General features: G+C 67.4%; 1 protein-coding gene across 14 annotated transcripts in view; it reads left to right on the top strand.

The window, feature by feature from the left end:
* Window positions 1-12802, top strand: part of TNS3 (tensin 3) — a 159743-nt gene that overhangs the window by 84315 nt on the left and 62626 nt on the right. For all 14 annotated transcript variants that reach the window (XM_055334625.1, XM_055334619.1, XM_055334624.1 and 11 more), the window contains 3 exons: window positions 7533-7662; window positions 7942-8007; window positions 9768-9872. In XM_055334625.1, coding sequence (XP_055190600.1) covers window positions 7533-7662; window positions 7942-8007; window positions 9768-9872 — 301 coding nt within the window. The remainder of the gene's footprint in view (window positions 1-7532; window positions 7663-7941; window positions 8008-9767; window positions 9873-12802) is intronic.

Raw genomic sequence — 12802 nt, 5'->3', positions numbered from 1 at the left:
CGGGGCCGTGCCTCCGTCTCCCCTTGGCCCCGGGCAGCTTGAAGAGAGGTCAGGAGGGGCTAGCGGGGGTGTCGTTGGGCGTGGCCCTGGGTCCTGCAGCCCCGCACCTGGCACGGCGGATGTCCCCGGGGGGGGTGCTCCCTGTGGTTGGCGGCCAGGCCCCCTTGTGACGACCCCAGGGAGGTGGCCAGGGCCCTGAGTCTTGAGGGTCGCCTCCCACCCAGACTGCGGGCTGGTGGGTGCAGGTCCCCGGAGGCAGGGAGGCGGCCGGTGCACTCGGGCCCTCCTCCCCGCCTCCACCCCTCCCTCGCCCACCCCTCCCGCCCTCCTTCCTTCCGTACCAGGAGTGCATTTACGCACTTGCCCTGTTTCGAGCTTTCTGGGTCTCCGTGTGGGCCCCCAGCACAGGAAGGAAGGGAGGGACAGGGTGACATCTTCGTCCGGGAGGAGCTGGTGGGGGCAGTGACCTTCTGTGGGAGAGGGACCGGGCTGGGCCATGCCGGGTGGGGCAGGCGGGTGCGAGGCCCTCCTAGGGGGTGCAGGCAGGGGCTGGGGGCGCCAGCGGCTCGGTGGGTGGGCTCGGACGTCCTGGAGGCCGAAGCCCGAGGACCAGGCAGGGAGGCCTGCGGGGTGCTTGCGGGAAGGCTGGGGCTGTGGGCAGGGTGGGCAGGCCGACCCCAGGGCGCGGGACCTGTCCTGGTTCGTCCCATCGTGCTTCCTGTAGAGGCCTGGGGTGCGGGTTGTAGGAACGGGGAGGGGGTGCAGGGGTCCGGGGCTGTGCTGCAACGGGGTTGCCGCCGGCCGGCCTTCCGGAGCCCTCTGGGCCCTCCCTCCCCACCCCACCACCCGGGTGGTCCCTCTGTCTCCGTGGAGGCTTCTCCTCCCTCGGTGGCCAGACTGAGGTCCCCTTCCCCGCCCCTCGCGTGGCCAGCCGAGTGCTCACCCCCGTCCTCTTCCCCGCTCCCCTGTGGCTCCCAGCTGCCCCTTGCTCTGCCAGCCGCCAGTGTCGACCTGCCGGGTCCTGGGACCCTCCCCCGGCTCCCCCAGATGCCGAGGGCGAACCCGCTACGTGCCCCCCACGGCCACAGTCGTGCCGACCTTGAACCCGGATGGATCCCGACCCCCCGGTGCGTGTGCCGCCCGCGTGTGTAGCATGAGGCCGTGGCGGTCCCACGTCCTCCCACGGGAGAGTGGCCTGGGGGTTTCCCGCCCCCTTGATCGCGTGTCCCGGAGAGGCAGTGTCGTCTCATTCTGCAGGCGACCTGACGCCCCGTCCTCCGGGTCCTCCCTGGCAGGTGCCGCGTGTCCGTGCCGCCTCCATTTGGCTGCGTCCTGCGATCGGCGCCCCTGTGGCTTCTCCTGAGAATGCCAGGCCTCGGTGCAGGGCCGGTCACTGTGCTTGTCGGGGGGTGGGTGGCCACGGCGCCCGGCGCGCTCCCACCATCCCCACCAGCAGGCTGGCCGGCGGAGTGTCCGCTGCAGCCGCCCTGTGGGCCTGCTCCCGGGGCTGCCAGTCTCCTGGGTGCGTGGGGACAGCAGCGATCGAGGCGGACGCCACCCTGCACGGGGCTCAGGCGTCCCGCGGCTGCGGGTCTCGGGGGTCATGCACCCTGCGGGCACCCCGTCTGCAGGTCGGTTTCCAGTAGCGAAGCCGGCAGACGGTCCCCCAGCCGCACCCCCCGCCCTCTAGGGCTGTACCTTTGTTTGATGGACGCTTCCTGTGTTTGTGACTTGCTTTTGTACGCTCTGCACTTCCTGAGCGCCCCCTTATCAGCTGGGAGGACGCCGTGGGATGCAGCCAGCAAGGGGCGATGGTTCCTGGCACAGGCCACACGCCAGTCGCCCCAGTGCAGTTCATGATCTGGCTCGAGACACCCGGAAGGAGCGGGAGCATCTTGCGTTAGTTTCCCCGATAGCTTTTGTTTATTTTTTCTTAATGATTTATTTTAGCGAGAGAAAGAGAGAGAGAGAGTGAGTGCAGGAGCAGCGGGAGGGGCAGAGGGAAAGAAGCAGGTGCCCCGCTGAGCAGGACTCGATCCCGGGACCCTGGGCTCATGGCCTGAGCAGAAACCAAGAGTCAGATGCTGAACGGACTGAGCCCCCGGGCACGCCCCCAGCTGCCTTAAGAAGCTCCACAGAGCAGAGGGGCTACTCGGCACACACCCGTCCCCCTCCCGGGAGCTGGACGCCCCAGGTCCAGGCTGGTCCCCCGAGGCCTCTCCCAGGCTCAGACACCGTGTCCTCCCCACATCCTCCCCACGTCACACGAGGCCAGCCCCCTGCACGTGTCTGCATCCTGATCCATCTACTTACAAGCCCACCGGCCAGAGGGGAGCAGGGCCCAGCGGGAGGGGAGCAGGGCTCAGTGGGGGGGAGAAGGGCCCAGTGGGGGGGACCAGGGCCCAGTGGGGGGGAGCAGGGCCCAGCGGGGGGAGCAGGGCCCAGGGGAAGGGGAGCAGGGCTCAGTGGAGGGGAGCAGCAGGGGGGAGCAGGGCCCAGTGGGGGGGGCCCAGTGGGGGGGAGAGCAGGGCTCGGGGGGGGGGGGGGGGGGTGAGCAGGTCTTGCAGGAGGGGAGCAGGGCTCAGCAGGGGGGAGCAGGGCCCGGCCTGGTGGCCTCCGTCCCTCAATCACCTCTTGGTAGGAATCCCGCCTCCTGACACGGCGTGTCCAGGCCCCAGGCTGAGGCCGCAGCACCTGAGGTCGGGGGGACGTGCTCCAGTGCACAGCTCCTGTGTCAGCTGCAGACTTGTCCCAGCCAGGGGAGCCGCAAACCCGCGTCCCCTGGGCATAGGAGCCTCGGGTGCTGCTGGGTCACCGCGGGTGCCTGACTCCTGGGGCGATGTGCCTGCGGGACAGGAAAGGGGAGCCACACGCAGTCCTGCTCCCGGCAGTCAGTTCCTGGCGGGTGCCCAGAGGGCGGGCTGGAGGGCGGGCTGGGCTCCCGGTGGAGGGCCGAGAGGCCCCGGCTGCGCTGTGGGCGTTGGCGAGACCAAGCCGGGTGTCTGTCCTAATCCGTGGGGTGCACCCTGTGCCGCAGCTCCGAACCCCAGGGCCTCAGGATCCCCCAAAACCCGCTCGGGGGGCATCACGGGAGGAAGATGCCGCAGAAGGTTCCCCGACGTCGGCGGGGCGTCCCCTAGTGGCACGGGCTGCGTCCAGTGCTGCGCAGGTGGCCCTGGGTCCCGCGTCCACGGGGGGCGAGGAGCCCTGTGTCCGTCCCCAGGAGGGCCCCACTCGCTCCGTGCACCTCCGCAGGGTCAGCCGCGGCGTGGGGAGCAGGGCTGGGCCTCGCCTCCTAGAGGCCCGGAGGCACAGGTGCTCGCGTTTCTCCCCGAGAGTTTGGCCACAGTCGGGAAGAATCCCGAGAGCTGACCGGCTTTTGCAGGTTTAGCCCCGGAGCCGCGGGCGGTCCCGCCTGGCGTCTCCGGGGTCGGCGGAGCCCAGCTCTGTGCTCTGGACGCAGGAGGGCTGCTGGCGCGCTGGCTCCCCGCTGGGTCGTCCTCCTCCTCCTCGGCATCCCCCCTCCTAGATCTTGCTCCGTGTGCACCGGGACGTGGGACCCGCCAGCCGAGCACCAGGCCCCGCTGCAGGGATCGGGCTGCGTGGGCTCCCACAGGCCGGGCACCTCTGGGGCTCGTGCTGCTCCTGACCTGCCACCCTGGCCTCCTCGCCCTCTGGCTCCCAGGTCCGCCTTCCCCAGAGGCGGGGCCTCACGCGGGGTCCTAGGGGGAGCCCCAAGCCTTGCTGAGCGCAGCCAGGCCCTTGCGTAAGCTTGCTCCGGAATTTGCGTGGGCGCAGACGGAGCAGGAGCTGGCCGGGCCCAGGGCCAGGACGGGCTTGCAGACACTTTCCCGCCCGGTGTGCTGGGTCTTGTGGCCTCTGTGGAGCCGACCCCGCGGCCACTTGTCTTGTGGGACCTCGCCGCTGCGACCCAGCCTCTCGGGGAGCCTTGGCGAGCTCGCAGCACCAGGGGCCTCCCGCCGCCCCCTGCGGGGCCTGGCTCCTAGGGCGGGTGGTTCATCGGGACCCTGTCGTGACCCTGTCGTGACCCTGTCGTGACCTGTGCTCTCTGGACCTGGTCCTTGTTCCGTTCCACGGCCCTGGTGCACGCGGGACTGCACTTCCCTCCGCAGCGGGTACCTTGCTGACCTTCCCGTGGGTTGGGCAGGAATTCCACTCGTTCGAAATCGCGGTTGGCGCGGACACTGGCTGGTGTGGGTGTTGGGACTTCAGGGGCCGGCTGGCGACGATCGGTCCGAGGACGCGCATTCCTCGCGGCCCCCGGGGCCCCGCAGCGGGGAGGGGGCGGCTCTCCTTTCTGATGGGGGGTGTTGAGCTTCAGCAGGTGGGAGTTGGGACGATGTCGGGGGAGGACAGGGTGGCAGGGAGCGGGGGTGACACCTGCGGGCTAAGCTCTGAGCTGGGAGCACGCTCCCAGGCTGCGTCCTCTGCCTTAGACCCCGCGGGCCCAGGTCTGTTCTCCCGTCGATGGAGAGGACGCCTGGCGCCGCCCGGGGCTCGGGGGGCTGTTACCCTGCACCAGGGCTCAGGGACCGGCTGTAGCCCACGCCCCATGGGCACGCGAGCACCAGCTGTGCCCACGGCGTGTGCTGCCCCCGTGCCCAGGGCTCAGCGTCCACCCGGCACCAGCGCCCCCTGCCCAGAGCCTCCGGCTTCTGGCGGCGCAGCAGGTGGTCGGCGCCTCTGATGGGATCCCCTGAACCGAGCCACGAGGTCACGCCGCGGCACCCCGAGTGCCTTCCCTGCCTGGGCCGGAGCGCGCCCCGGGAGGTGTGAGGTGCGCGTCCCACCGCGTGCCCTGCTGGCGCTTGGGGCCCGGCCTGTGGCAGACGGTTGTCCTCGCGCACGGCGGCCGCTGTTCCTCGCTTTCACCCACAGTCCGGGCTGCGGCCACCTGAAGGTCTTGCGGTGCAGAGGCAGGGGATGGACTCGTCCTGGAGACACGCTGATGCCAGAGGGGCGACGGGGAGGTTAGAGACCGCGGTCGCGTCACGGTGACGAGGCGCCGCCAGTACTTTATATCCCCAAGGGGGCATCTGGTCGGGCCGTTGCCGATGACTCTGCATCGGGTGGGGCCGCCGACGCCGTGCAGGTCTGCTGGGCTGGGCGGGCGGGTTTAGGCTCTGCACGGGGCGCCGTGCCCCGGTGGGCTCCTGGGGCGGGAGCTGCTGGGCAGGGGCCGCTGCCCGGACCTCCCGGAGGAGGCTCCTGTGCTCTTCTGCATCTCCAGGAGAATCGGGCGCATGTGCACGAGCCGGGCGGCAGGTGCCACCCCACCTGTGAGGAGAGAAGCTCGGGTGAGGCTGCCAGGGCCGTGTGGGGAGCCCGGGGTGCCAGCCAGCGTGCTGGCCAGGATCCGCGGAGCCCCCAGGAGAGCGCGCATCTGCACCGGGCGGTGCCGTAGGTCACTTCTCCACTCCAAGCCCTGTCCCATCAACAACCAGCGGTCTTGGGGACACCCGGGGGGGCTCAGGGGCTGAGCATCCGCCTTTGGCCCAGGGTGTGACCCCGGGGTCCCAGGATCGAGTTCCCATTGGGCTCCCTGCATGGAGCCTGCATCTCCCTCTGGGTCCCCGGGGGGAGGGGTTGGCCTGGCCTGGGGGTGCCAGGTGAGGTGAGCTGTCCCTCAGGAGCCAGCTGCAGGATGAGCCTGTCAATGGAGCGGGGGGAAGGCCCCCAGAGAGAGGGCTGCGGCCGGGGGGCTGGTCTGCCCAGCACCCACACTGCCCCGAGGTCACCCGGGGTCCCTGGCACCCACCCTGGGCAGGGCTGCTTCTTCCTGGGTCTGACCCTGGGGGCTGGGCTGCCCCCTTAGGTTGGAGCCTTTGTCCTGCTGCTACAAAGTTAGGTTCCCCTCGGCATTTAGGACACTTTGGGAACCTCCTGCCCAGGTCACCATCACGTTCCAGGTGCAGGGGCCTGTCCTGGAGAGATGGGGGCACCAGGTCTCCCTGCGGGGTCCCCTCTGTGGTCTGGGTGGCTGGGTGCCCTGTCGAGCGGTCAGTCTGCGGGGTGGGGGGGTGCGTGCAGCTGAGGCTCACAAGGTGGGGAGGCACGTGCAAATGTTGTGGAAGGGATCCCAGGGGTCAGCCCTGGGCTGGGCCCCCAAGACATCAGAGACCCCAGCATCCGCAGCAGGGGACTGGGGCTGTAGGTCCGCCGCTGCACAAGCCGACTGCACTTGTCCCCCTTCTCCCGGATCCCCGCGGGCCGGTGCCGATGCCCCGGGCAGCCACGTTCACACCGGCCAGCCCAGCGTGTGGGTCAACGCCAGACCCTCCCCGGACGCTCGCTTTATAGTCTCTCCTTTATTTGTCAGGCCGTTTCCTTGTTTCCTCATGTAGATGGCACAGAGGTAAACAACCCTGGCTCTGCCCAGGGGGGCACATTTCCCGGGGCTCCCGGGGCTTTATTTCTCCCTCACGGGCTTCTGGCCGTGGGCCCCTGGGGCCCCTGGAAAGGAGCCCTCGCTGTGCTGGGCCTTGCTGTGCTGGGCCCTCCCCGTGGCCCCGGCGCCCATTCACCCCTTTGGGCAGGGAGGGCACCCACGTAAAGGTGGGAAGTGACCCTCGGGGTCCCTGATGCTGTGCAGAAGGGGTGCTTCCATCCTGCACGTCAGCACATCACCCCAGAGCCCTGGGCTGTGCCCAGGGGCCCAGTGCACCCCAACCTTCGGGCCTGGGTTCAGATCTCCTCGCTGGTAACTCTGCAGGCGGGTCTCAGTGAGCATCCAGGACATGGGGCAGTCTGGCTCGGGGCTTTAAATGCCCGGTCCCCTCCCTCTGGGTTTCTCCCTTTCTGCCCCAGGTCCCCCTTGCTCTTTAGGTTGTAGCAAGCACAGAAGCACTTAGCGCAGCACAGACGGTAACGGCCCGCCACTTCTCCCGCCAAAACAGAAAGGGTTTAAGTTGAAACAGAGAATTCCGACAAAAAAAAAGTCAGCTCCACGGGGAGTTATTAGAAGGATGGGATGAGGGGGCATGATGCTGAGGGAACAAGTATGTGGGTCGGAGAAGGACAATCATCACGTGGTCTCCCTCATACGGGGAATGTGAGAAGTAGTGAAAGGGATCATAGGGGAAAGGGGGGGAACTGAGTGGGGAAAATCAGAGAGGGAGACAAACCACGAGCGACCCCTAACTCTGGGAAACACAAAGGGTTGTGGAAGAGGAGGTGGGCAAGCGGATGGGGTGACTGGGTGATGGGCACCGAGGGGGGCACTGGACGGGATGAGCCCTGGGTGTTAGACTGTATGTTGGTAAATTGAATTTAAATTTAAATAAATACTAGAAGCCAGGAAGACGGGGTCGCAGGGCCGTCCTGCAGACCCCGTCCAAGCAGGCTCACATGTGTTGGTCTGAAGACCGAGGCGGTGGCCTTTCCGAGCTCGGGTCCCAGTGGGGGCACCAAAGCAGTGGGGACACTGCAGCAGGTGGCAGAGTTGGGGCCCCGTGGAGCGTGCCCGCCCCTCTTGCTCAGGATTGGCCCCGGCCCTCCCCTCTGCACACCAGGTGAAGTGCTATCACAAGAAGTACCGCTCGGCCACCCGCGATGTGATCTTCCGCCTGCAGTTTCACACGGGCGCCGTCCAGGGCTACGGCCTCGTGTTCGGGAAGGAGGATCTGGACAACGCGAGCCAAGGTGAGGCCCGCCAGCGGCTGGGGCGTGGAGGCGGCTGGCAGCGGGTCCTGGTTGCTCTCTGGCCCCGTTCTCCCCACGCCCCGACGGGGAACCTGCTCACAGCTCGGGGCGGGCCTCACGGAACACGGAGCCGTGGTCCAGAGAACATTCTGGAGGAGCACGCTGGGACGTCCGCACCGTTGGGGTTTGGGCACCGTCCGGGCTGGGGCGGAAGCGTACCCCTGGCCCCTGCTTTCTTGCCCCACCTCTCTGACCTTGTCCACGATCTTCCTTTCTCAGATGACAGGTTTCCTGATAACGGCAAGATTGAGTTGCTTTTCTCCGCCACTCCCGAGAAGATTCAAGGTAGGCGGGGTCCCGGCGCCGGAGTGGGGCGCCTGCCCGAGGGGACGTGGGTCCCCTGGGGTCTCTGTACGGTCTCCCACCTCTGTGCACAGCGGGAGGTTGCCATCACAATTGTTCCAAGAACAGGCTGTTTTTCAGAGGGTATGGGGTGGCTTGCAGACTGTGGGGCCCGGGGATCGTTAGACCCCACTAATGGCCCGACTTCTGCCCGAGGAAGGGCCCGGAACCTCAGTCCCTGAGAGTCTGTCCCTCAGGCTGGGAGATCCTGGTAAATGTCTGCTTGTCCCCAAAAAACAATCGAATGTTTTGGAAGAGGATTAAAAGTCCGTCTTCGGGTGCAAATATTTATGTGCAAAGCAGATTCTCCTTTCTTCTAAAAATACACGGAAGGAGAAATCTGCCCCTTCGTCGTCAAGGCGAACGGTTCTTTCTTACAGAGAGAGCTGGATGCGTGAACGTTTTAATTCAGGCCTTGATTGCTGGGAAAAGTAGCCGCCTTCCTTCTGAGGTCGCTGCCCTAGTTAACGGTTAAGTGTAGGGCTCGTGAGGTCAGAACCCCATCCGCTTGCCCAGAACGTGGGCAGGTCGGCACGTGGTCTGGGAGCCCGGAGCCCGCAGTCCTGGCCTAGACCTGCCTCTCCGTCCTCTGCCCTGGGGCCGGTCGCTCGGCGCCTCTGGGTCCCTGTCCGTGAAGTGACCTGGGTGGTCTTGTACAGATGAGGCACACGGGGCCCGGGGTGGACAGGGCCCCAGCTGGACGTAGCCTAGGTGGACGGGGCCAGGGTGGACTTGGCTCAGGGTGGACGGGGCCCGGTGTGGACACGGCCTAGGTGGATGGGGCCTAGGGTAGATGGGGCCCATGGTGGACAGAGCCCCGGGTGGATGTGGCCTAGGTGGACAGGTCCTAGGTGGATGGGGTCCAGGGGTGGATGGGGCCAGGGTGGACATGGCCTAGGTGGACGGGGCCCGGGGTAGACAGGGCCCCAGCTGGATGTGGCCTAGGTGGACGGGGCCCAGGGTCGACATGACCTAGGTGGACGGGGCCAAGGTGGACGTGGCCCAGGGTGGACGGGGCCCGGGGTGGACACGGGCTAGGTGGATGGGGTCCAGGGGTGGATGGGGCCCAGGGTGGATGTGGCCTAGGTGGATGGGGCCCAGGGTAGATGGGACCGAGAGTGGACAGGGCCCCAGCTGGATGTGGCCTAGGTGGACGGGGCCCAGGGTGGACATGACCTAGGTGGACGGGGCCAAAGTGGACATGGCCCAGGGTGGACGGGGCCCAGGGTGGACGCGGGCTAGGTGGATGGGGTCCAGGGGTGGACGGGGCCCGGGGTGGACGCGGGCTAGGTGGATGGGGTCCAGGGGTGGATGGGGCCCAGGGTGGATGTGGCCTAGGTGGACAGGGCTGGGGTGGATGTGGCCCGGGATGGATGGGGCCCAGAGTCGATGGGGCCCCCACTGGATATGGCCTAGGTGGACGGGGCCCAGTGTGGACAGGGCCCGGGGTGGATGGGGCCCGGGGTGGACGGGACCCAGGACGGACGTGACCTAGGTGGACGTGGCCGGGGGGACGGAGCACCAGCATCCCCTCTGTGCCTGCCGGCAGCGTTGAGGGCAGTGCACCCCGGCTGTCGTCGCCAGCGGTGTGGGCGCGGGAGTGTGGGTCTTGGTGCTGGCTGTTGGCACTCGAGCCCGGCGTGCCTCCGCCTCTCCGTCGGGCTGGCGTGCCTGGGCAGTGAGTGACACCTCCTCCCACGCAGGGTGTGAACACTTGTGCAACGACCATGGAGTGATTGTGGACTTCAACACAGCAGACCCTCTGATCCGCTGGGACTCGTACGAGAGCCTGGGCGCAGGGGGAGAAGGTAGGTGTGGCTGCCACTGCCGGGGTCCAGGCGAGGGGCAGCGAGGGCGGGCTGCTCGCGCTTCCACGGGAGGTGTCCCCGCTCTCTGCTCAGCTGCCAGAAACCCTGCCGTCCTTAGGGGCCCAGAGCCCCCGCCCCCGGGCGCTGCGCGTCTTGGGGGGGCTGGTGAGACACAGGCTTGGTGAATCTGGGTGGGGCGTGTGGCGCGGCCGTGGTGGGCGGCGGCCGGGGAGCTCCAACCCCCCCACCCCGCTTCCCTATTACTGGGGCGCAAGCGTCTGGTCACGGGCGGCCTCCTGGTGACTCTGTGTCCCTGGACCTCTGATGCTTCGGGTTAGTTGAGGTTGCTGTGACCCTGGCGTGTTGTTTGCGTGCTCACGTGTGCACACGCGTTTGCCCGCAGGATGGACCACTCGGGCCCCAGGTACCATCACGAAGGGGGAGAGGGCCGCGGGGCAGGCTCTGCTGGGCTTCCCCAAGGAAGCCACCTCCTGTGCATCTGAGTGGGGAGGCAGCGCAGCCTTCCACCGCGGTCACCCGCCGCCACCCACCCGACGGCCGGGCCTCACTTGGGAGGGAAAACCAAAATGCTCCTCGTCACACTGGTTCCACTGGGGAGTAAATGGAACAGCGTCAGCGCTGGGGTCTCGGCTGGGTCCCCGTGCACCGTGGCGTCTGGGGCCCGAGAACGCAGACCACCGTGTCCCGCAGAGGCCGCCTGCTGCAGGCTCAGCGTCCACACCCCATACGAGTGTCTTGCGCCGGCATCGGCCCCGCGCATGCTCGGAACCCCGCTCCTCCGTGCCCCCGAAGCTGTCTGCACGGTGTTTAGCCCCTTTCGGAGCTGCCAAGTGGACGTGGCCCGGGTGACCCCGAGCCGTCCCGCAGATCCCAGGGCCCCGTAACGGTGTCGTCACTCCCTCTGAGCTCGGTGGGGACCTGACGCGGGGTGGGTGAAGGCTCGTGGGCCCCCGCGGCGTCTGAGACAGGGCACGTGAATGTCGCCCGGCCCTGGCGCTGTTGGACAGCCACCACGGCATGGCCAGACCAGCAGCGCCGGGGCCTGGGACGGCGGGTTGCGGTGCCCCAGACTCCGGTGACGTTTCTGTCGCCGTCACGCTGGTGTGGCTCAGCGACGCGTGAGTGTAGCGCCGCCGAGTGTCGCCGACCGTCACACGGGGAGGACTCCCTGGTTTGGAGCATCGCCCCCGGGAGGCAGTGCTGACAGCCGCGAGGGCTGCTGCACCGGGGCCACGGTCCTGCCCCCTCAACCCCCGCTCCTGCCACTGGCACTGGGGCTCTGGGACGCCCGCGGTCCTGCTGCCCTGTCCACAGGGAGGGTTGTTCAAGATGCTTGTTCTTGAGCTTCCCGCTCCGAACCTCCACTAACCCACCTGTAAAATGGGATCTAACGGGATAGCCCCAGAGATCACCTCCACCCCTGCACCCCCTTTCTTACCATGGCTCGTGCGATCCACCTGCCCTGCAGCTCTGGTGCCTTTGTGCCGGGAGGATCCCGGGGAGGGGAAGATGAGCAGGCCTTCTGGCGTGCGTGTGCAGGTACGTGAGCTGTGCATGTGTGGACGCGTGTGTGGACACCTGCACATGCATGTGTGCTCACATGTGCATACGTATATACGTGCCAGGACACATGCTCATGTGCACGTGTCTATGTGTGTGTTTATAAATACAAACACGCTATGGCTGTGCATCTGGCCCAGGTGTGCGTGTCTGTAAGCCACGTCTTCACCTATATGCGCGTGTATGTGTGCACACGTAGTTGTGCAAGTCTGTACGCGTCTGCGTATGCATGTGCCTGTGTATATGTGTGTACAAATGCACCATATGCATGCGTGTGTGGGGATGTGCACGTCCGTATAGGAGCATACTACATACGTGTGTGTACGTGGGCGTCAGCGGGCGTGAGCGTGTGGTCTGTGCACTGTGTGCCTCCCTGAGCGGTCCCCGTAGGACGCACCCCATGTGCCGTAACTGGAGCACGTGCCAGGAATTAGGAGACCATCCAAGCGGCGCCGCTGCTCAGCCTGTCCCTCGGTGACATTGGCGGGGGGAGGTGGCTCCTGCAGGCAGGGGGCAAGGGGTGCAGGAAGGCGGAGGGCGCAGGCCTGTGGGATGCCGGGAAGGGGAGGGGAGGCCTGTCCCACCAGGAAGCATCCCGGCCAGAGAGCCCTGGAAGGGAGCCTGGGCTCAGGGTGACGCGGGGTGGTCAGTGGGTGGCCCCGTACTAGCAGATAGACGACTGAGACCGCCCCAGATCCAGCCCTGGGGTGAGGTGCAGGAAAGCTTCCAGCACGGCCCTTGGGGGACGTGAAGCCCTCCGGGGCGCCCTGGCCTCCAGATTCTGGGCCTTGGCCTTGGTGAGTTTCTGGCCATAGAGGATGCTTTGCTGCTCGTCGGGTGCACAGAGGGGGCCGCGGCACCCAGGTGTGGGCTCTGCAACCCTGTCGAGGGCTCACCGGCAACACCCCCCATCAGGCGTGGCCCAGACGACCCCGGGGTGGCAGCGGCCGGCGGGCGGGGACTCGAGTGCCTGCACCTTCCCAGGTGACAGGGCCCCGTCCGTCCCATCCCCTCGCACACAGGACCCTTGCACGCAGGACGCTCCCGGTTCCCAGCAGGGCATGCACAGGGGCGTGCGGGGCTGGCCCAGGGGCGCCTGCTACACGTTCCAGATCCAGCTGTAACATTCAAAAGCGGGTTCGGAAGCGTTGGTCCGGCTCTGACATCTGGAAACCAGAGCGAGCTTTGGATCTTGGGCGGCTGAGCGGAAGGGGAGGGTCTGCGGGGAGGGTCTGCGGCATCCTGCCTGGCTCTGCTCCTGCGGGCCCGCTTGCCGCCCCCCTCGCTTCCCGGGCTGGGAAGTCCCCTCCCTGCACCCCCCAACCCCTCCCCGAGCCCCGGCAGGCCCC

Source organism: Nyctereutes procyonoides, unplaced genomic scaffold, assembly GCF_905146905.1.
Source record: "Nyctereutes procyonoides isolate TBG_1078 unplaced genomic scaffold, NYPRO_anot_genome, whole genome shotgun sequence".
Lineage (NCBI taxonomy): Eukaryota > Metazoa > Chordata > Mammalia > Carnivora > Canidae > Nyctereutes > Nyctereutes procyonoides.
This window is presented reverse-complemented; position numbering and strand designations above follow the sequence as displayed.